The 24111-nt window shown below is 43.4% G+C and overlaps 1 protein-coding gene across 3 annotated transcripts in view; it reads left to right on the forward strand.

The window, feature by feature from the left end:
- XPO6 (exportin 6) overlaps positions 1 to 24111 on the forward strand; it is a 621317-nt gene that overhangs the window by 506013 nt on the left and 91193 nt on the right. For all 3 annotated transcript variants that reach the window (XM_069210348.1, XM_069210346.1, XM_069210347.1), the window contains one exon: positions 7955 to 8126. In XM_069210348.1, coding sequence (XP_069066449.1) covers positions 7955 to 8126 — 172 coding nt within the window. The remainder of the gene's footprint in view (positions 1 to 7954; positions 8127 to 24111) is intronic.

The following is a 24111-nucleotide window of genomic DNA, read 5'->3' on the forward strand; positions in this document are numbered from 1 at the left end:
TTGAGTCTAGGTACCAACCATGATGTGGCCTATCTGTGCAGCGGTGAATATCTTCTTCGGCATCATGCCATTTTGATCAGCACTTTCCAGGGAAAAGAAGTTGGGAGAAAACCATAAAGCTGTCTACATTCCTGTCTAGACTGCTAACAGACATTCGCCTCATAATTGGGCTTTTGAAGCATGGAAACAAGGTTGTAGTAACTAGCCTTTTTGTGGTGAAGAAAAGCTGGATCTTGCGTCTCTTGAGCAACTAAGATGTCTCCAAACACTTCTTGGTATAATATTCACTTCCATTCTTCCCAGGGATGTCATTCTGGCACATCTGCTGCAGTGTTCTGGTGGCCTGAGATGCTGGGGCCACTGTCACTTCATCAGCCTTTGATGTCAGTTAACTCAGAAGCATCTGAGCTTTCTAAATCCAATGTTGCTGAAACTCCTCGTCAGCTCTGGCCACCTGTCCAATAACACCATGTATGCTGACTCGTCCTCTGGGTGCTAAGATCGTTCCAGATCCTAGGATGTTTTGATCCCTAATCAGCACTAACCCCACTGTGAGTTTCTTTTTGCCTGTCAGAGAATAGCAATGAAGGGAACCTAGTCCTACAGTTGGATTGACTGGACACAAGCAGGCACCTCTATCACACAAGACAAGTCTGTGTTGTACTCCAGGTCATGGAGTACCACTTTGTACGCCAAATAATAGCTTACACAAATGAAATTGATCATTTTAAGGTGCAGTTGAAAACTCAGGAAGTCAGATCTGAATAAGTGATATGCTGGAATCATGAGATCCAAAGCCAGTGCCACATTGTTTGAGCCTCCTTTGAAAGTGTTTTTCACTCCTCCTTGTTCAAGTAATATATTGTTGTGGGACTGTGTCTGTGAAACATGCTAGTCAGATGTTCTCTAGGGAAAACGATTTTTTAGGTGATTGGTTTATATTCATTTAATTTCCTTACTCTGTCAATAGTAAATTAATAGCTCATTGTTAACTAGACAGGGTCGGACTGTCTACACAATGTCCTGGCCTCTTGCCTTGCAGCCCAGAAGTGAGAGGCATCACCTGATTCTTGTTTTCATTTGCTACAGCAACTACGCTTTCCCTTTTCATGCCTTTTTTGGTGGACCTTGCCTAACAACCCCAGAGCTATGGCTGAAGGAGTATAGTTCTAGTCAGTTTAATCAAAATAGCTTGGCCAGATGATAACAGCCTCCCCTGATTGCAAAAGCCCCTGAAGATGCACTCACTCCTGATTTGGAGTAGTGTTTTAAATTATAAAGAAGACTTGTATTTATTTGCACTGACATCCCTTCAGTGCCCTGAAATTAGGATAAATGCTGGCTTCATCCAGCCTCTAATAGTTGTCTAGCCTTTGTGTAGACCAGTAGGAGAACTCTGCTGGTTGTGGCTTTTCTCAAACCAGCACCAGTCCCAGATTTTGGAGCATCCTATTGCAGAGACTGTCCCTGGAAGTAAGAAGTCTTTACTAACTAGTGTGAAGAGATAAGCAGGCACCTAACCATCTGGAAAAAAGCAGTCATCTTCACTGAAGTCTGTGTGAAAGAGCAAGCCCCAAAGGAGCCATGACAACCGTATAGCCTTTCATGTCAGAACAGGCAATGTTTTGCAGCATGAATCCTTTTCTGGATTCACATGCTGTGTATTCATTCTATATCTGGTGGTTGGGTACGGATTCATTTCTTGCCCTTTTTTTTTTTTCTTTCCAGTGTGGATATTGGTGACCACAATTTGGTGATAAGGCATACCCTGTATGTTGTCAGATGGCACCCCTGAAATTCCTGTGCATGATCATCATTTCAGATTTTATTTTGTTTTCTTGGGTCTGGAAGCACACTGGAGGAGCACCAAAGATTCTTGGAAGATTTGCTCAGAGGAGAGAGGAAAAATCAACCAAAAGCACTGAAAATCACCAGAGGCCATGAGAAACACCAAAGACTGAGGAGGGAAGTGTTCCTGACCCTAATGGGGGACCTATCGGTGAGAATCATGTGGCTGGAGAATGCAGGGGAAAGGGGCAGCTAATGGATATGGAGAACACCCCCTTTAAATTCTATCCCAGCTGACACCACAAGTTTGCACAGAGGGATCCACACAAGGTCTGTAACCTATGCCTCCCGTAGAATCACGACGCAGAAGACTGTGAAGCCTATGCCCAATTTGTACCGCAGACTTTCAAGAAGATATTGAAGCAGCAACTAGCACACTACTCCATGGCTAGCACCCACGAACCACAAAAATCAGTGAAGGACATGGGCCTTACCAGTGACAAGGAAAAGGTCAAAGCTGAACCAGCACAAGGTAGAGAGTCAGATATCGAAGGGAGTATCGCTGATATTGAGAGAGCAGAGGCAGAGGAGGATGCTGAAAATAACAAAAGCCCCTAAAGCCCTGAGATCCACCTCGGCAATGACATTGAAATACTTCAAGACCTTAAGTCAGCACAAACACAAAGAACTGCATGGGTCCTGACCAAAGGGCAAGCCTTCAAACCAACCTTGACGGCAGCAGGTGCAGATGTGTGAGTGAAGGAAGAGGACAAGGCGCTAAAGGACAAAAAACTGGCTGCTCCAAAGAGGAAATCCTTCCCAATGACGATGCTGAATGTGCGCTCATGGTAAGAGGAAAAGTAGCTGACAGGAGGCCAAAATGGCGGCACTCATGCAAACAAAAAAGGAGTTTGAAGACTCCCTGAAGGTGTTCTGCATCCTCATGAAACCCTCCGATTTGGGGGAAATAGGTGACGACCTACCAAACATCGAGGCGCCCTCAAGGCCGGAGCTTCAGAAAAGAGAGGAGAGGCAGGGCCAGTTTGAGGATGAATCACAGGATCTCAACACCAAATCTCCAGAGGAGTGAGTCAACAGCTATTCCTTGATACCTTCGACCCCTGACGACCTGTCCATGTACAATGACCTAATCAAGAGGGCGGCAGACATGCATGGCGTCCAGCTTGAGGAAGAGAGGCAAGAATCATGCTTCCTCCTTGAAACCCTGGTGCTCTCATAGAATGCTTTCCAGCAGAGTAAGGAAACACTCAAGGAACCTGCCAGATCGGTTGCTCCTTGAGTGGAGAAAAAATATAAACATTCCACTCAAGACCCCCATTACGTCAGGAGGAACGTACCAGCAAACTTCATCATAGTGGTAACCACAAGGAAGAGGAATGATGCTCCCATGTCAACCTTGCCACCATTAGAAGGGAGCAAAAAGAAAGGATCTTGTGGGTAGAAAGATGGAGAGGGATGGGGCTACGATATGGAGCACTGTAAATTCCAATGCATTTAAGAGGTACGACCCCCAGCAATGGGAGGAAACAGAAGGAATTCAGAAAGAGAACAAAGGCAGTGATTCAGGAAAGCAAGAACGTTGCCAACTCCTGCCTCAAATTAGCACTTGACATTCAGTTACCACCACCAGCAGACAGATGTTCACGGGCACCACCCTCTGGAGACACGCATGGCTCAGGATCTTTGGATTCAAGGCTGAGATGCAGGCATCTGTCATAAGCATGACTTTCACAGGGGAAACCCTCTTCTGCGCAAGGCTGTCCAACAAATAAAAAAGGATAATGAAACAGCCAAGGCTATTGGGGCCTTGCAATTCAGAGGGGGAACCTCCAACAAAAGTCCAACAGGCAGGGCAGGGTTCTCGTCAGCCCTACAACCTCAACAAAAAGGCTTCAGCCAACAAGCCGCATAACAGCCTGCTCAACAACAATGGCAGCACCTTGCGAGACAGCCTTTTCGCGGGGAACCCAGAAGGAAAAGACGTCCTGCAAAAGGGAGGATCAAACAAGTTACTACCCCACAACCCCACCGCAAAACCCCAGTAAGATGATTCCTCCTAGAGTGGAGGTTGGTCACCTCAGACAATTGGATCTTAAACATAATATTACACAGTTACTGTATACAGCTCACCAGACCACATCCTGGACCTTAAGGGAACAGGAACTCACACATTGTTGAGAAGAGATAAAGGAACTTATAAAAAAAAAATGAGCTATAGAGCGAGTCCCTCCAAGAGAGGCAGGCTTGGGTGTCTACTCAGTGTACTTCCTTGTACCAGAACAAGAATTGACGCTGAGTCAGATTCTAGACCTGATACCTAAACAAGTTCATATAAACTCAACACTTAATAATGGCAAGGCTACAAGAAGTCCTACTTCTGAGGAAGGGAATTAAATGCCCCCCCCCGACCTAAATGCTGCTTATCTATCCATACCAACGGACAAGAGTCACAAGAAATACCTCAGATTCGTCCTTGACAGTGTACACCACCAATTCAGAGTGCTAACCTTTGGCATGAACTCCACACCAAGGATGTTTACGAAATGCCTAGTGATGGTGGCAGCATACCTGAAAAGACAGGGTATACACGTCTGCCCATAGCTTGACAATTGGCTGGTGAAGGAAAAGTTAAAAAAAAGAAAAAAAATGCCACCAAGACATGCAAACAGTCATCACCACGATACAATGCTTCACGTTCTCCATAAACCATGAGAAATCATCAACACTCCTGGAGCACATTAGGGTATTCTTGCATGTAACACTGGACCCAACAGCACATGCATATCCAGTCCCCAAGAGGACAACAGCAATAGGCGAGCAAACTCACCTCTACCAGAATAGGCAGTCTCTGACAGTGAGGACTGTCATGCAATTGATAAGCATGATGGCATCATGCATCCGCTTCATACTGCATGCAAGACTGCATATGCAACTCAAACAGAATGGGTCTGCAACGGATGGTCACAGCCACTGGAATGATCTAGTGGTTGTCACAGCAAGGATTGAAAAGGACATAATATGGTGTAACCTGACAAATGTGAGAATAGGGAGACCTTTCAAATTAGCAGACCATTATGACAGACACATCCCACATGGCTGGGGAGTACACAAGGACACTCTGAAGGTCAGAGGACTCTGAAACCCTGGGGATGTCATGAAGCACATAAACTATCAGGAACTAAAGACTGTCTTTGTAGTGCTGAAAGCATTCCAGGCAAACGTGAAGGGACAGGTGGTACTTATCCAAACTGACAACTTAACAATTTTCTACCTCTGAATAACATGAAGGAACAGTCGTTCCTGCTGTTAAGACTATCACAGGAGATATAGATATGGGTGATCCAAAAACACAGATACAGAGCGATTGAACAGAAAGTAAACACCTCCGGTGAATGGGTGATAAAGCAGGAAGAACCTGACAGTGTGTCCAGACACTGCGGCACACCAAGCATAGACCTATTCGCAAAACCAGAAAATGGAAAAACCCAGGACTTCGTGTCCGTGCCCAGGTTCCCACACCACTAGTCTGAGGTGAATACCCTGTCGATAGACTGTTCGGGAAAATGTGCATACACCTTTCTACCAATTCTTCTGATCCCAAGGGTACTGAGCCAGGTCCAGGCAGCCAGTGGCATTGCTCACACTCATCGCCCCTCAGTGGGCTAGACATGCATGTTATTCGGACCTGCTAGAGATTTCATACCAATCAAAGCAATATAGGACCTATTAACTATGCAAAACGGAGGACTGTCACCCAGAACCAGCCACACTCAACCTAGCTGCTTGTCTCCTGAGTACCTTGAGTTTGGACACCTATAGCTATATCACCCCAGGACAGTGGAATCCTGACCGAGTCTAGAAGACCAAGCACTAACAAGTGTCACTCTGCCGAATGGAGTAGATGCATCCACTGGTGCAGGGACCACAGTCAACTAGAGGCAATGACAGAGCATGGTACGGCACCAACATACCTCATCCACCTACTGGACAGTGTCCTGACCTGTGCATCACTAAAGATCCACCAGGCCACCATAGTCGCTTACATCAGAGGAACAACAGGGAACAGTCTCTTCACACTACCAGTAGTGAAAAGACTCGTGGAGGGATCAAAGAGTAGCCACCGTCAAGGGCAGCTCTGACACTGATATAGAACCTAAACACAGAGCTCACACAACTGATGACAGAACCTGTTAAACCAGTGCACAAAAACAGTGTTCCTAATAGAATCATGTCACTCCACAGAGTCAGTGAGCTACAAGTGCTCACGATTGAGGAACCTTACCTTCAAATCCACAATGACAAGGTTGCCTCTGAGTAAACCCCCATTTCATACCAAAGGTGGTATCACAGTTCAGTGTCTGCCAAAACATCCATCTACCAGTCTTTTTTGAAGATCCAAAGACCCAGGCCGAAAGGACACTACAGAACTTAACTGTGCGTAGAGCACTCATGTAACTATAAGAGACAAAAGCAATTTGGAAAGGGAAACAACTCTTCATCTCCTTTGCCTGGGCAAACAAAGATAAACCAGTTACTAAGGAAGCAACACCACCATGGATAGTGTAAACTATCCATACATGCTACACAAAAGCAGGAAGTACTTTACCCACATTCTCCAGGGTGCTCTCAACCAGGAAGAAGGGCACAACCCTGGCGTTCCTAGCAACATACCTAATGGTGGCACCTGGATGACGGCAACTTGGTCATCCCTACACAAAACACTACTCAGTGGACATCCAGATAAACAAGGAAGCACAGGTGGAGCAGAGAGTGCTATACAACATCTATTTTCCAACTCATTCACATTTCAACATATCCTTCCCAAGTAAACAAACACTGCAATGTAATCAGATGTACATCCTGTGAATCCAGAAAAGGATTCATACTTCAAAATGAAATGGTTATTTACCATTAGGAGTAGTTTTGAAGCCTGAAGCATTTTCAGGGTCCACCTGCAACCTACCCTCCTCCCCAGAAACAGGGGAAAAGCCAACAGGCAAGGTGAGCAACATTTCAGAACAAGGAATGTTCCAAAGAGAACAGATGCCAGGAGAAGGACAGGAAACAATTTCCGACCAAACCACTAGATGGTGTAATAAATGCACAGCATGTGGATCCAGGAAACTCTTCAGGCTGCAAAAATACTTCCAAGGGTACGTAACCATTTTGTTTTCCAATTTGGAAACTGTCTGCATATATGCCCATTCCCTGCCACTTAGGGATACAGTGTGATCCTCTTTCCCTCAGGTCTCAAGTAGAGGTTATGGGAGCTGTTCTCATTTTAAAACAGTTTGTTTCTTTACTCCTTATGTCTCCGGAGTTATTTGTTACAACAGATGGATCATATTCATATATTATATGTCTGCAGTCTCAACTAGTAAATCTGTGGATTCAGTTGGTGCCCCTACCAACTAAAACTCTTGACTGCCACCTGTAAGTGACAGTCAATTTAGGTAATCTGGGTGGGAACATTTGTGATGGCTAACCCATACCATTTCTCCCTGTGATTTCTATTGATTATGCAGAATGCTCATTTGAATCCTAGGGGACAATCAAAGTGACCAGGAAGGGCTGTGGGATTTAAGGCTTATAGAAATGTATCACATGTCCTATAGAATTATTGCTTGTAGAGGCCACATGTCTATTTTCTTTGCTCAGGAGAACTGATGGCGAAGCAGAATGAAATCACTGCTGTAAGCAAAAACAATTGAGGAATTGTAGGAACTTACATTCACAGTTTCCTGCTTTCCTCAGTGTAATTGGAATGGGTCTAAAGAGGGCTTTTAATCCATTGTGTTTTGTATTGCAATCTATTAATTCCATCTGGCTTTATTAAAAAGAAAGTCTTGCTTTTTTGACATTTTCAGAAATTAAATTATCTCTGACAAAGCATTCATTCACATAGATGAAGCTAATCTAATTTCTTAAATATTGAAGATGATCCTATTGTGAACTTTGTGTGAACTGTGTGTGTTCTTGAGATTAGCATTTGTAGCTTATTTTTTTACTTGCAGTGCTCTTTCTGTAGCTTGTGGTGTCATGACTCATTGGTTTCCACTTCCTGTCCTTTCATTGTTGTTTGCCTTACTAAATCTCCCTTGTTAAGCTTTGTAATCTGACTTTTTAACCCACTTTATTTATGTAGGGAGCAGTTGGCAGAAAGTATCCTCCATGAGGGTAGTGCCGGTTGTCGAGTGGTCGAGAAATTCCTGAAGATCCTGAAGGTGGTGGTGCAGGAACCAGGACAATCCTTCAAACCCTTTCTTCCAAGCATCATCTCTCTGTGCATGGAGCAGGTCTATCCCATCATTGCTGAGGTACAGAGAATCTGAGAGCTACAGAGCAAATGTGGGATATAGAGAGCAAGTGAAAATAAGTACAATCAGCAGGGTATGTATTGGAGGTGGGGAATGATATGTGATACAGTGGCCACCCCCTAACACAGTGTACAGCAGAGTTAAGGTGAGAGAGAGGGATATCCCTGAAGAAGAAAATGATTTAAACTGGGGTGAGAAATTAGTGATAACTTTAATATGTATTTATAATCCGAAACCTGTAACTGGGGTTCAAAGAACCAAGGCTCCATGAAGGTGGGGGTAATAAGAATACAGAAGGCAGTCTTGGTTATGAAATTAAGACTTATTAGATTGTGCATTAATTAGGCATTTTCCATGTACAGTTATTGATGTTGATAAGTCTGCCCTTTCTTTACGTTGCACTGAACACTGTGCATAGACTCTACTTAGTAAATACACCTCACGAGAAGCCAGAAGACAGGAAAAAAAGAAGAGCCACTGTTAATGATGAGGTTAAGAGTTGAGAGGCTACGTTCATTAAGTTACATATAAGAAGAAATCTTTCCCCATGATTGACAAATAACTACGAAATGGAGTTGAACTATGGTGGGGCAGAAAGTCTCCTCATTATTAGTGAGTTTGCATGAGTATATAGATATAATTAAATGAAGACCCTACTGTGTGCCGCTTTCACAGTGCCCAGGATTTGAAAACTACTTACTGAGCTTTTTCTCCCACTTACAGGCTGTATGTTTTCAATAAAAAAAAAAAAAAGCCAACATCCATATTTTTTCTGCACTCTGTACCTATATCAGCAGAATAATGCCATACAAGTTGTATGTGTGGATGGTATTACATAATTACTTGCTAATAACTTATCCACTTAGAAGACAAGGTTCATTTCTGCACTGATTGTTCATAGTTTCTGGGCTAACCTACAAGAAGGGGTGAATACTTTTGTCTCGTCATCGCAAAGTTTGCAATGATCTAGATGTGTAACTACCGCTGAAGTATATTACTTTGACATTTTACTGTGCTATTTCGTATCACGGTCATCAGTTTGCTTTTACCATTCAACAGCTTCTGTTGGTAAACCTGGGTTTATCAAATTAAAATGATTTTGCTTCAGAATCTTCTTCACTGAAAACATGAAAAAACATGATACTCCGCTGACAGCAACATCTCCCTAAAGGAGTGCAGTGAAGCCATCAATGTAATAGGGGTGTGTCAAATTTGTGCAATTTGCTTTTGCATAATAATGCAAAACCTCATGAAAATTATGTATGATCACATAATAGGCAATTCTGTCTTATAGGTATATATTTAAGCACAAATTCCCTGTGTCACTTTGTTTCATGAGGTGTAGGGAGCTGGGTTCTGGTTACACTGCCACCCCTCTTTTTGCTTGTTTTTTAGATGCAACTTTGAAGTGCACTGGGTTCCTGCTAACTAGCTCCCCAGTGCCAGTGTCCCTTCCCAAAAGCAAGACACCTGGTCACTTGATCCCTAAGTGACCAAGCACTTCAGCATCTCTAAGTTCCTAGTAAATGATGCCCCTGGTACCTGGGGCATGGGTGCTGAAGAGCTACAGCACCAGTTGTGCCACTCTGAGGGACCCAGCACCAACATCATGCAGACTGCCACGGCAGGCTGCGTGAAAAGTTACTCCCAAAATTAAAAACACAACATGGCACACACTTGTGCGCCATGTCCCCTAAAACACTGCTTGTAATATCTGTAAGTCACCGCTACAGCAGGCTTTCAGCCCCAAGGCAGGGTGCATTATATTACAAGTAAGGGCATATATGCATGAGCAAATATGCCCTTACTATGTCCTTGTTGATTCTTACACATAGTAAGTGTGCAGGGAAGCCATTTGAAATACATGTGCTGGACACTGGTCAATACGAGTTCCCCAGCTAAATGATTGCTTCTCTGAACCTAGGAATGTTTGGTATCAACCATCTTGTATTAATAAATACTCACTGATTCCACTGATGGATTTATCTATACATGCACCAGCGGGCACCTTAGAGGTGCCCCCTTAAAAACCTACCAACTCCCGGTGAACTCACTGACCGGTTCTGGCCAGCCTGCCACCAGCAGACGAGAATCTGACCTCCCAGGGGGAGAGCCTCTGCTCTCAAGAGGTTAGAAACAGAAGCCTGTTTGGGCTAGGATGTTACCCACCCCCCCACAAGATGACCTGCATTCCAAGCCAGGAGCTTCAAAGAAGCCCACCGTCTTTGATGTGCAGATCTGGCCTTCCTCAGAGGAAGAATGCAACTTCCCCTACCCCAGGGCCCACCTGGGCAGGTGGGAAAATTAGCTATGCAGAAGGCGTGTCACCCCTCCAGACTGGGAACACCCCTGGGGTACCCTGCCTGAAGTGGTCACAACTTAGGAAAGTCAGCCATCTTGCGTATGATGGAATTTAGGAACTTTTTGCCTGTTGTCAGTATGTTTTGACTGCGTTCACTGGGATCCTGCTAACCAGGACCCCAGTGACTATGCTCTCTCCCCTTAAACTTAGTTAGTTGGACCACAAACACCCCACATTTGGAATACTGGTGCCCCCTTCTAAGTCCCTAGTATATGTTACCCAGGGCATTGGGGCACCAGGGCCCCCCATGGGCTGCAGCATCTATTATGCCACCTATAGGGAGCATATGCAAAGTGTATCTGCAGGCCTGCCATTGCAGCCTGCGTGAAAGGGTACACACACCCTTTCACTTCAAGTCACTACACCAGGTCACTGTAAGTCATCCCTATGGTAGGCCCTCCTAGCCCAGAGGGCAGGGTGCAGGTACCTGTGTGTTAGAGCACCCTTGCATGAGTAGAGGTGCCCCCCACGAACTCCAGCTCCATTTTCCTGGACTTGGTGAGTGCGGGAATGCCATTTTACGCGTGTACTGGACATAGGTCACAACCTATGTCCAGCTACATAATGGTAAGTCCAAACCTAGGCATGTTTGGTATCAAACATGTCAGAATCATACCCCAATACTGTTGCCAGTATTGAAAGTATGATTCCATGCACTCTGAGGGCTCCTTAGAGGACCCCTAGCATTGCTCCTACCAGCTTTCTGGGGTTTTCTGGGCACCCCAATCTGCTGGCACCCCCTCAGAATGGGTTTCTGCCCTCCTGCTGCTTGACCAGCTCAAGCCCAGGAAGGCAGAACAAAGGATTTCCTTGGGGGGGGGGGGGTGTAACACGCTCTCCCTTTGGAAATAGGTGTTACATGGCTTGGGAGGGGGTAGCCTCCCCAAGCCACTGGTATGCTTTGAAGGGCACATTTGGTGCCCTCCTTGCATAAACTAGTCTGCACTGGTTCAGGGACCTCCAGTCCCTGCTCTGGCGCAGAACTGGACAATGGAAAGGGGAGTGACCACTCCTCTGTCAATCACCACCCCAGGCGTGGTGCCCAGAGCTCCTCCAGATGGCCCTTTGATTCTGCCATTTTTAATCCAAGGTGGGCAGAGGCCTCTGGGAGCATCTGAGTGGCAGGGTCAGGCAGGTGACACCAGAGCCCCCTCCTGATAGGTGGTCACCTGGCTGGGTGATCAAACCCCCCTTCCAGTGCTATTTAGATTCTCCCTCTTGGGTGGGTCCTCAGATTTGACTTGCAACGTCTACTTTGACTTTTGGCCACTGGAACCGCAACTGGACTCCACAGGAACCTACAATCTGTAGCTTCAGCGACGACTTAGTCACACATCATTGTTTCACCGGCTCCTTCCAGCTTCTGCAACATTTCCCCGGCTATGCATCCTTTGAGTGCAGCAAGTCTTCAGTCTGCATGAGAAGGAAGAAGGAATCTCCCTTTGAGTGAAGGAGTCACTCCCTTTCATCTGCAGGCACCAACTGCAACGACGGCCATCTGCGTGTATCTCCTCTCATCCTGAGCTGCGTGGATCCTGCATCACAGGTGGTAGTCTAGAGTGGTCCCCTTGGTCCTCTCTACCAACTTTGTTGAAGGTAAGCCCTTGCCTTCCCACTCAGGACAGTACGCCAGTGCACCGCATCTCTTGCAGCTACCAAGGCTTGTTGGCATCTCCTCCAAGGGATCTTCAAGCTCCATGTAGCCCCAGCCCCCAGCACTCTCTCCTGCAATGCACAGCTCTCTGCGTGCTTCTCCTGGGGCATGGGACCCTTCTCCAACTGTGCTGCATGGTCTCCTCTGTGACTCCAGGTTCTTCATCCTGTGGGGGCTGCCGCTTCTTCTGTGGGCTCTCTGCATTGCTGAGGGTCCCCTGAGACTCCCCTCTGTGTGTTGGGTCCCTCTGGACCTTGCTGGTCCCCAGCAGCTCCACTTTTTTTCTACTGCGACTCTTGCCTTTGTCAAGGCTTGTTGGTGGTTTTTTACACCACAGACAGACTGCATTCTTAAATCCTTCATGGGACGTAGAATGCTTCCTCCAGGAACTCTTCACCGGCTCCAGGGCTGCATTGCTGACCTACCATCGACCAACTCCTGAAACCACAGATGGATGGGTAGTGGCTCCTCCCACCACCGGACAATTCGACGAGTTCTGGACTTGGTCCCCTCCTTTTTCAGGTCTTCCTTCTTCAGGTTCCACCGCTGGTTCCTTTCAGTCTTCTCTGTGTGGTGGATTAATCTTCTTTTCAGTCCTTTTGGTGGTTTGTGGGAAAAAAAGTAACTTACTCCTTTCTTCCTGGTCGCTGGGGGGCACTGTGGTACTTAACTTTTGGAGTTCCTAGTCCTCCAACTCCCCTCTACAGATTCCACTTAACTGGGTGGGGTTCCTGCATTTGCGTTCCATTTTTTTAGTATATGGTTTGGGCTCCCCCTAGGGTACCTTTGTCTATAGCTATTGCACTGCTTTCTATTGCTATTTATGCCTATTTCTGTTTAGTGTGTCTATTTACCTCCTGTTGGGTTTTTGCTTCTCTAGTATTTTTGGTACGGTGTTATAATAAATATCCTTTATTTTTGTAACATCTGAATGTTTTTTTTCCATGTGTGTGAGTGCTGTGTGACTTCAGTGGTATTGCATGATCTTTCTATGTCTCCTAGATAAGTCTTGGCTGCTCATCCACTGCTACTGCTAGAGAGCCTGGCTTCTAGACACTGCCTACATTTCCCTGATAGGGGAACCCGGGACCTGGTATAAGATTTAAGTACCATAGGTACCCACCACACACCAGGCCAGCTTCCTATAGTGGGCATCTAGGGGGTGTAGTGACCCCAAGGGTAAGTAGCCCGTTGGCTGCTACCCTTCACCCCCCTTAAAGCCCCCTAAATCGAATATTTTGGGGGACCCCTGATACCAGATCCTCACTGGACACAAAAGGAGAAGTGAACAAGAAGCCTTCTGAACCCGAGAATCGAGGAGCACAACTGACTTGGCACCAACCCTGCTGGCCTGTAGGCCTGCCTGCTGCACCTGACCTATTCTGCCGCTGCTGCTTCTAGCAAACTGGGAGAGCTGCCAGTGCTCCGCAAATTACCAAGAAGCACTACCTTGGAGTTGAGGAGCTGCTCCCCTGCATCCGCAGGTACCCAAGAAAGAGCTGAGAGGCCCTGGACAACTTCAGACATCACCACTGCACCTGAGCCACTGTGGACCAACTGTGTAAATGTGGTCCCCAGGCCGTCCAGAAGAGAAGCCCACCCTGTGCTCACCCACTGTGGACTTCACAACGGTCCCCCTGCAACTGCAAGTGACCAGGAGGCAAAACCAGACGCCTTAGGACACCTCTGCACCCATCCACCCTGGACCCAGAAGAGGCGAACCAAGGGTGTTCCCACTCCTCTTGAGACCTGAGCCCAATTGTTTGTTGGGTTGGACTCGACCCCCAGTCCACGGCTGCAGAGTTTTTCTGAGGACCCCCCTGCAACCACAAAGAACTCCAGTATTGGGCCTGATGCCAGAAGACACCATTGCCCTACAACCCGAGGATGAGTTAAATGATGTAATCCCCATGTTCCCGAGGACCTCCAGGGTCGAGCCCCCCTGTGTGTTCCCCTGGACTGCCCTTCCAGTCCATTCCTGCAGTGACATTTGTAACCGGACCGATTCCCATAGACTTGAATGGGACACCCAACGCTGTAACACACCTCAGCACCTGGACCCCATGTCACCCCCTCCCCCTGGTAGGATAACATTACCACATTTGAAAAAATGTACTGTCTGATTTTCAAAACACAAAAAATTAATAACTCAAGTACTCACCTGATTCGGATGATCTTGGTATCTAAATTCCTATAAAAGTACTTGTTATTTTTATAAATTGGTGGCAGATTTCTTTATTGAGTGATTAGTTTCTGTGTGCGAAAAGCAGTATTTCAGTGGTTTCAAAATTATCCCTTACCTGAAAAGTAGAATCTGCTACGTAGGAAGTGTGGATTGTGACTATCTGTATCCAAGGAGATTCTGTATAAAGGAACACCTCCCTGCCACAGCAGCCTGGGCTTTGTGATTGGCTCTCTACTTCTCAGGCAATCTGAGCCCTCCTCTCACACCTGCACTGGCCCTTTAAGTTTGTGAAGGTAACCCTAAGATAGCCACATCCATTTTGTGAGCCCAGCTTCTCTGCGCCTTGAACAGCCCAGTGAGCAAGAGTCAAAGAAGGTGGTAAGATCACACTTTCTGTGTATTCTTGTAATTTTTAAAAAGTGCTTTTTCCATACCCGTGCCTGTTAACATTTAACTCCCTGTTTTTCTGCAAACCTTTAGTACCTTTAAACTGTTGTTTGTGTTCTACCCCTGACTGTATGAATTTCCCTTCTAGTTTTTCACAAAAATTGCATTAAGCTTCACCTCCACCACAAGGTTTTTTTTTTAAATGTCTAAATTCACCCTATTGGCCATCCAGTGTGTGTTTGAGACTGCTTAATCTGCTCTGTGGTTTAACTGTGCTTGGAAATTGTATGCAGCACTCGTTTTTGGCTTGAGTAAGTGATAAGTGTATGTATGTGAAAAGCAGTATTTCAGTGGTTTCAAAATTGTCTCATAACTGAAAAGTAGAATCTGCTAGCTAGGAATTTTGGATTGTGCCTGTCGGTAACGAAGGAGATGCTGAGTAGAGGAGCACCTCTCTGCCCCTGGGCTTAGGTCACTTGTCCCTTATAAAAGTTTCTATTGGTTGTTGCATCTGTTGCTGTGATTGGTTGCTAGGGCTAGTATTTCTATTGGATTAAGGGCTCAGGGTTTGAGTTGATTGGCTGTTCAGGCTAGGGTTCTGATTGGCTGCTTGGGCTAGGGTTTCCACTTGTCTAAAGGTTTTCGGTTACATTTGTAATTGGCCGTCAGAGCTAGGGTTCTGATTGGCTACTGTGGCTGGGATTTCCACTGGACTAAGGGTTTAGGGTTACAGTTCTGCTTGGCGGTGAGGGCTAGGGTACTCATTGGTGAGTGGGGATAGGGTTCCTATTGAACTTAGGGCTTTGGTTTTTATGCGCTGTTAGGGCTAGGGTTGTGATTGGTTAATCGGGCCAGGTATCCCATTGGGTTTAGGATTAGGATTCTGATTGGTTAGGGCTAGGGTTGCATTGGTCAGTAGGGCTGTTTAAGCCTAGAGATCAGGGCATCTCAGCTGAGGACAGAGAGGACAAGTGCAGTTGCCTGTTTCGGCGTGTTCAGGCCAGATCAGGCATAGGGGCAGAGATGCTTCCCAGTTTCTCCTTTGCCACTTACCACCTCAAGCCCTCCACATTCAAACTCAATATCAGCAAATGTATTCTACAAACGTACCACAAACAAACCTCCCACAGATTTCGGTGTCTCAACAACCACTACAGAACCCCACCAACACCTATACACAGTTCTACAACACTATGACACCTTCATTCTCACACAAAATACAACTCTGTCCTATACCACTAAAACATCCATACATCACCAACATAACACAAAGCCACATTATACATAACTTCAATACATCCAGACACACACTCCCTGTTCATACAAAACACCGGATCTATCCTGTACTTGCTCCTAATAGACCCCTTTTTATATCAAAACCTATACTCAGAATTCCATCACACCATCCACCAACACCCTCCTCCTCTTTTTAACAGTTACACACCATACAATCTGTATACTGCGCCACACCTATAACCTCTTCAAGTGATCAAATCTAACATGAACACTCATAACTCGTGTCCCTCCCCTCTTACACACCACATAGTCTTCTTCAAAACCACTGCATCTATACATCCTCTCACTACTCCACAAAAACAAAACGCACACCAGCTCATCAGTATCACACACTTTCATAATACTTTACGTCACACCCACTCCGACCCTCATGACTACACAAATAGTACATATCCTGAACCAACTTTACTCTAGAACTCTCATTCTTCACGAACATCTGCTTCCAACACAACATTCATTCATTCACCCGGCTCTCATCCAATGCACAATTTAGAGCCTTAGAATATGAACCGCATGCTCCACCACCACCACCCCTAACCCACACTCCTTCCACCCTAAACAAAATAAAATGCCACTTTCTCAATTTTGCATCCCCAGGTCTATTACACAACAAGGCTGCTCTACAAAAAGAACACAACTCACCATGTCACTCGCAGCCATCAACTCAACCACCGACATACACAGACCCGGCAAAATGCCTTCTAAGTCTGCTGGATGAGGAACAAAATTTAGAAAAACAGCAAATATGACCCTCATACAGTTAGCACTAATGACACACCTACTACAAATTCAAAACATACTGATTACTCTTATACAAAACAAAATTACACTTCCACCAATACACAATCTCTAAACTGCTTACTCATAAATGCTCAGTCACTCTCTAAAAACAAGCACCACATCAACGACCTACTCACTGTCAAACAACCTGACTTACTCTTCAATACTGATTCATGGTTGGGCGATTACATGGCCCCTGTGTTGCATGAAGCCATTCCTCCAGGCTATCAAACCATCACACAAAACCTTATAGACAAAAGAGGATATGGACTAGCTGTTATATTCAAACAAGCAATAAATCTCAACAAAACAGACATCTCAATACAAGGCTGTGAGGACCGCATCACCAGATGCAACCCTACACCAACTTCCTCCTGTAACTTCCTCCTCCTTTACAGACCACCACCTTGCAATTCAACATTCCCCAACACTCGTCTGGACACAGTTTTAAAACTTATAACACTATATTCCAACCTATGCATTCTTGGGGACCTAAACATTTGGTTTGACAAACCCAATATGCCCCATCCAAAAGCTATTGTTAATTGCCTAGTCACATTGAATCTCGATCAGATTGTACACAGTTCCGCAGGCATCGCTGGACACATCCTAGGTGCCATTTTTGCAAACCCAAAACTAGTTACTGTTCAATGTATCACAACACTCACATGGTCAGACCACCATTTGGTAACTTTCCAACATAAAGCACCTCAAATCAACATGCCCAAGGCCACCTTACATACATCCACCTATCAACAATGGAACAAACTCAATTGTGAATACTTAGAAACACAACTAACAGCCAACATAAATCTAGACCCAGTAAATTTTGTTCCAAAACTTTGAGTAGCTAGAGGAAGCTTTCGATATCCCAATACCACTTAGAAAAACAAAACAGGACAAAAGAAAACATGCACCTTGGAGAAATACAGAACAAAAAGATAAAACAACAAATCAGTAGGCTGCAATGAACTTGGCTCAAAGCAAACAGCATTGAAGGCAAACTTCAGGTATGCAGACTTAGTAGTATAAAAATCATCAATCAAAAAAGCTAAAAAAATAAATTAAAAAAAAGGCACTAAGACAGGATACAAAATGCTATATCTGCAAGTAAAGAATTTTATAAAATCCTCAACGAATTTTGAAAACTTGAATGCATGGAAGGAACTCATCTCATTACTCAACATTTCACAGACAAACTGGCAAATCATTACACTACCAAGGCAAACACATTGGAATCCTATTCAATACAAAGGAAAAACACCAGTACCAACGCGTTTCCAAAAATCCCATTCAAGAGTGAGTCAACCCAGCCTCTGCACTCCTTCAAACATATCACAAAGTGAATGTATGTATCTGGTCAAAGCAACCAGGCCTTCCGGCTGCCCATCTGATCCTTGTCCACATCTTCAAGAACATTCTTTTATCTACGTCTGCTGCCACATCAGTAAGAATCATCATCAATAATTCTTTAACTATGGGAATCTTTCCTGAAGACCTTAAGAAGGCACATATACGCCCATTATTAAAGAAAACAAACCTGAACTCGCATGACCCCAACAACTACAAACCAATTACAAATGGACATTTCCTGGCCAAGCTGATAGAAAGAGCAGCTTTTGCCCAGATGTCACAATTCATTGAAGATAACTCCATACTTTCAGACTACCAAACTGAATTCCGCCCAGAAAGAGGCACTGAACCTGCCCTCATTGCGATCTGGGATGATCTTAAAAGCACAATAGACTGAAATGGATTTGCAGAACTACTTCCCTTGGACCTCTTAGCTGCCTTTGACACAGCTGACCATGACACCCTAATACAAAGACCCTACGAAGCAGTCATAGAGAGGACTGCTCTCAACTGGATCACATCCTACCTTCAAAACAGAACTAATATCATCCAGACTCCCCCTTTCTCGGCCAAACCCTACTTCACAAAAGCAGGGATCCCTCAAAGCTCAATCTCACTCATGTTTTTCTACATGAAGTCATTACTGTCAGTGATCAATGAATTTCAACTCGCATGCTACAGCTATGCAGATACACAAAGATATTGGAAACTCACAAATCTTCAATTGCCTCAGAGCCGTTGATCAATGGATGGCCTGGAGCCATCTCAAACTAAATGCTTCCAAAATGGAAATACTCACATGTGGTGGATGGACAAATTATGACCCACTCTAAGCCTGGGCTGACGATCAGGCACCACCTCCTAAGATATCTAAGGAAGTAAGAAACCTTAGAATTACCATGGACTCCAAGTTAACAATGAATGTTCATGTGGACCAATTAGCAAGATCAAGCTTCATCACCATGAAAACTCTGACTCATCTTCCTCCACCTTGGATTTCCATATAAGGTGCTGGCTACTATCTCTCTTGTACTGACTAAACTGGATTACGCCAGTGGCCTCTAACATGGATCATCTGTATCTACTATGAAAAAACAACAGTGTATTCAAAACTCTGCTGCCAGACTACTCCTACATGTAAAGCCACAAGCCCACATCTCCCCTGTCTTGAGGGCCCCACATTGGTTATCAGTTCCCAGAAGGTCCACTTTCAAGAGGCTCTGTATCACCCAGAAAGCAGTACATGAACAGGACCGCTTTTCATCAGGAATAAACTCAAAAAAATCATTCAACAAAGGAACCTCCACTCAAGATTGGCACCCTGCCACAAAACACCACCTTACAAGAAAAAGACCATAGGTGATAGATCTTTCTCTGTTCAAGCAACCAAACTGTTCAATTCATTACCCTCAAATATAAGATCCACGGATAACTATCTCATCTTCAGACCTCTACTCAAGTTGGCTCTGTCCCACATAACCACCATACTCAAACAGCAATGGACTGTATATTCCTGTGTACATAAACCTTTTATAATCTGATTATATGTATATATCTAGATGTGTATTTCTTTGTACAAATATTTATAATAACTATTTTATCTCAAAATATTGTGTGTGTATATATATATAATGTGTGTGTTCTATGCTTGGCATGTTCATAGGTTATTTGCATAGTTTCTATTTAAGCTGATTGATTAGATGCTTATGAGTCTCTGGTTTTCTTTTATGTATCACATTAGGTAAATATTATCTTAACTATTTATATACAAGCATTTCACCATTGAAATAGTGGGAAAAAATAAAATAATGTTATAAAAGTACAAAAATAAATTAACTTCAAATACTGCAACTCTTGAAAATCTTTGTTTCTATGATACAACTTTTAATCTCAATATATTATATTCCTTGCACATATATTACCTTACTTTGTAATCATGTATCTATATATTTACTACTTTAGTCCTACTGTACAAGAGTAAACAACAAATTACTCTCTTGAAAGCTTTACTCTGAGTCACCATCACCCTATACCTTTATCAGTCTATCCTCTGTATCCACCCTCTGACCCATCCGAAAGCCATTCTATTACTATGATCTCCAAAATAACCCTCCTAAACTCTTCCCTCCTCTACCCCTCCTCGCTCACCCAAACCTCAGTTTACTAATATGATCTCCCAAACAACCTTACTAAATTCTCCCTCATTTATCTCTCCTTTGACTCATCCAAAACCCCATTTTACTACTATCATCTCCCTAATCCCTGTCTGCAGACTCTTCCATCCTCCACCTCTCCTTTACTCATCCCAAACCTCATCTTACTGCTATGCTCTCCCAATTAACTCTTCTGAATTCTTTCCTCCTCTATCCCTCCATTATTCTATTCAATCCAACTAACAGACGCACATGTCCTCTTCTCAAATTAACTCATACCTCCCTATACTAATACTTTACTCATGTTTCCCCATACTAATCCACCACTAATCCTTTTGGGTTCCAGAGTAGCTTGCTATTTGTTGAAAGGCGCTTCAATGACTAGCTAAGGGTAGAAAGTGCTATATAAATACAATTACGATGAGTGTGTGCCTCATTTACAGCATGAGTGTGTGTTTTAGAAGCTTAGCACTACCCTCTGATATGCCTAACTGCTCAACTACACTACCCAAAAAGAGAGCATTTGTTGTATCAGTTGTGGCTCTGTGATACCTCTGGGGATTTCTTGGATTCTTTGCAGAGTGTACCTCATTTTGCTCCACTATATAAAGAGCCAGCTTCCTACAAGAGGGCACATTTCGAAGTGGGAAAAAAAAATCTAGCCAAACACAAGTGGCTTGAGGAACAGTGCTCGTATTCTAGGCGTTCACATTATTCTTGTGTACTCACCATAAAATGTTACCACAAGAGGCTCATTATTATGCGACATGGTTTAATGGAGTAATTCTGGGGATTTGCATGAGAAGTGTAACACAAATTTTCCAAAATTACGTTGAGTAATTTGACAGCTTGTACCCCTTCCAGACTCCAGATTAAGCTGAGCCAACACTTGTTCAACAATGTTAATCAAAACAAAAAGGTAAACTTACACATGGCTAAATCTACACCTGTAAATTTAATCTTAAACTTTTGAGTAGCTTTATTTTTTTTTAGCTAGTTACCATTTACAACTGTAAAGTTACTCAAGAGTGTAGACCTTCCATGTTTCCACCCTCAGGAACAGGGACTACAGCCAAATTTAAGACTGTACGTTACTACAGTCAAAAAGGAAAAGTAATATTTCCAGCCCCACACATGTCCTACTACTGATCCTGCAAAAACCTCCTTGGAAACTAATGAAGGAAGTTACTTAATATGGAACACTGGAGACAATATTATATTTTAATCATAAAATATCTAAATAACCTATTTTAAATTAAAAATAATAATAATTGTAACTTATTTTTTTAAAATAAATGTAAATTAATTCCAATCATTTCTATACATCACTTATTGCAATGTTTTATAAATGAGTACATTTAAAGATATCTAGATGGGATTTTTTTAAAACAATCTTTAAGATATTTAAATTAATTCTATATTTACTTTAAAAATAAAATTATCGTTTAAAGTTACTACTTAAAAATAATCACATGTTGGCAGGTGTCTCTGCCACTGGGACAGAGATCTCTGTGTGGTAAGGTGTAGAGAAAATGTAAAAGATAATTCAAGTTTAAAATATATATATATTTTAATGTAAAAACTCAATGTTAAATAGTGTTATATATTTATTTTATTATAAAAAGTTACATCATTAAATCATTTTAAATTTACAGGTTAATTATTTTAAATATATTAAATCAAAATTATTCTCTGAAGTTGAAATTATTATAAAAAAATTAAGTGTTATATACAAGTAATTAAAATAAATCTAATTGTACTTTAATAAAAACTAACATTACATGAAGTTTTGAAATTCTTAAGTATGTTTTATATATTTTTGTGTTAAATACATTAAACCATGTAATGTAAATTTATTGTCTTAGTGGTTTTATTGTAAGTGCCTGCCTCCATTATTTTCTTTTGGAGCATACCAGTGGTTGGCCAGGTGTGTTTCTGGACTTATTCCAGACTACATTAACAACAACTGTTTTAGTTCCTTTATGGTCGCAGTAACTTTATAATCGCCGCCTCTGAATAGTAATGGGCTTAGTCTTTTGCGGATAGGTGCACATCCTTCAATAAACCTTTCATTACTTAATCCTTTCCGTTATGTACTACTGTCCATTTTACAGCCACACTCCTTTACCCTCCCACAGTTAGTACTACTATTTAAGTGTGCGTATACTCCATAGTCTAAGTGGATAGCTGCACACTGTAAAAGATAGGCGAGGTAGCACTGGAACCTCTGCATGTAGGTTTGTTAAAAGCGTTTTGTATTATGTTAGTAGTACTGCTAAACACTTTACGAAATGGAGTGTGTGACTAGGCCCTAAGGTATTCATACTACCAAAAAGTCCTGACAGAGCTGACATTCTCCAATACTCTGTACCAAAAGTAAAGCCTTCAGAAAGAAACACATGTAAACCATCCTGATTATCAGAGTGAGTCTCACAAACAAATTTGCACCTGCAGTAACCCTACATTATAGCCACTTCAAATTCATACCCCTTTCAGTTCACTGCCATGGCTATAAGGCTCTAAATAATGTAGTCCTCTTTTTCACTGATTACATCAGTGCCGTTAGTCATTCACACCCGGACTTCCTCACAATAGGTCACTCCCTGCAAGACAATGAAAATCGAGAGTACCGTCCTACAGATTTAGGTTGACAACATCCCCAAAAGGATGAAACAACACAAACCCCTGATCTATTATGAAAGCATCCTTCCTGCAAATATGAGCTTAACCAGCCTCCACCACATGAAATCTGATAAACATTTCACTCACATAGATTTTTTTAAGCTTCTAAAACCTAACCAAATCATTTCAGTTTTGAAAAACCGCATCGGATTAGGCTAATTAACTTCAGGTAAGTGTCTACCCTGCTTTGATCAAAGAAAGCAATTGCGTAAAAAGTCTTATGTCAATTTATTTGCACATAAATAGTATCCCCCCATTTGTCGACCACCAGCCTTGGTATTTCTCTATTGGCAGCAAGGGCACTGCTACTTTAAAAGTAGTACATTCTGCTTGTCTACTCATTGGGTTTGATCTCTCAGCAGCATTTGGCACAGTCGACTAATGCAGGCTATTAACTCTGAAGCACAGGTTTGATTTTGTCAACTAAGCACTAGGCTTCCTACTTTGCTTTCAAATTGTTATTGTTTACTGAACACTGCAAAACACATCTCAGTCAGATCTCTAATGCCATGCTGCATTTCGCAATGGTCCAACTACTTCCAACACTATTCAGTTTGTACCGTTAGCATTGAGCTGATTACTGGTCGGGTTGACAATCAGCAGTGACCAGTCAGTATATGTACAACTATACTTTAAATCCTTTTCCATTAATGGCATCCCCACTCTGTGCTCGCCTTACAAAACAATGTTGATACATAGCAGTTTATTGATGCTGAATCCCAAAAAAGCTAATTTCTCCGTAATAGGATTCTTTCCCATGACAAACTGTTGCACCAGTATCAGACAACAGTCCAGACTGTTACCCAACAAAGCCGTCCCCTCCACAGGACAGTACTGCATATATGCAGGTACTATCAAGGGCAGCTACGTTCCACAATGTAGCAATGCATTCAGGGCCAATCGAGGATGATTTCCTATTCAACACTTTGGCATCCACCCACACTTCATACCAGAGTCTGCCAATGCTCCCGGGCATGCTCAAACACGCAAAACAGGTCTTCCAAGACCCAGTTAAAGGAAGGGCTATCACGCCTAGGGTGGAGAAAAAATACAAGCCTCCCCCAACGGGCCCTGTGTTTATAACACAGCAACTTACACCAGACTCAGTGGTTGTAGGAGCAGCAAGAAAGAGG

Source organism: Pleurodeles waltl, chromosome 10 (genome assembly GCF_031143425.1).
Source record: "Pleurodeles waltl isolate 20211129_DDA chromosome 10, aPleWal1.hap1.20221129, whole genome shotgun sequence".
NCBI classification, from domain to species: domain Eukaryota; kingdom Metazoa; phylum Chordata; class Amphibia; order Caudata; family Salamandridae; genus Pleurodeles; species Pleurodeles waltl.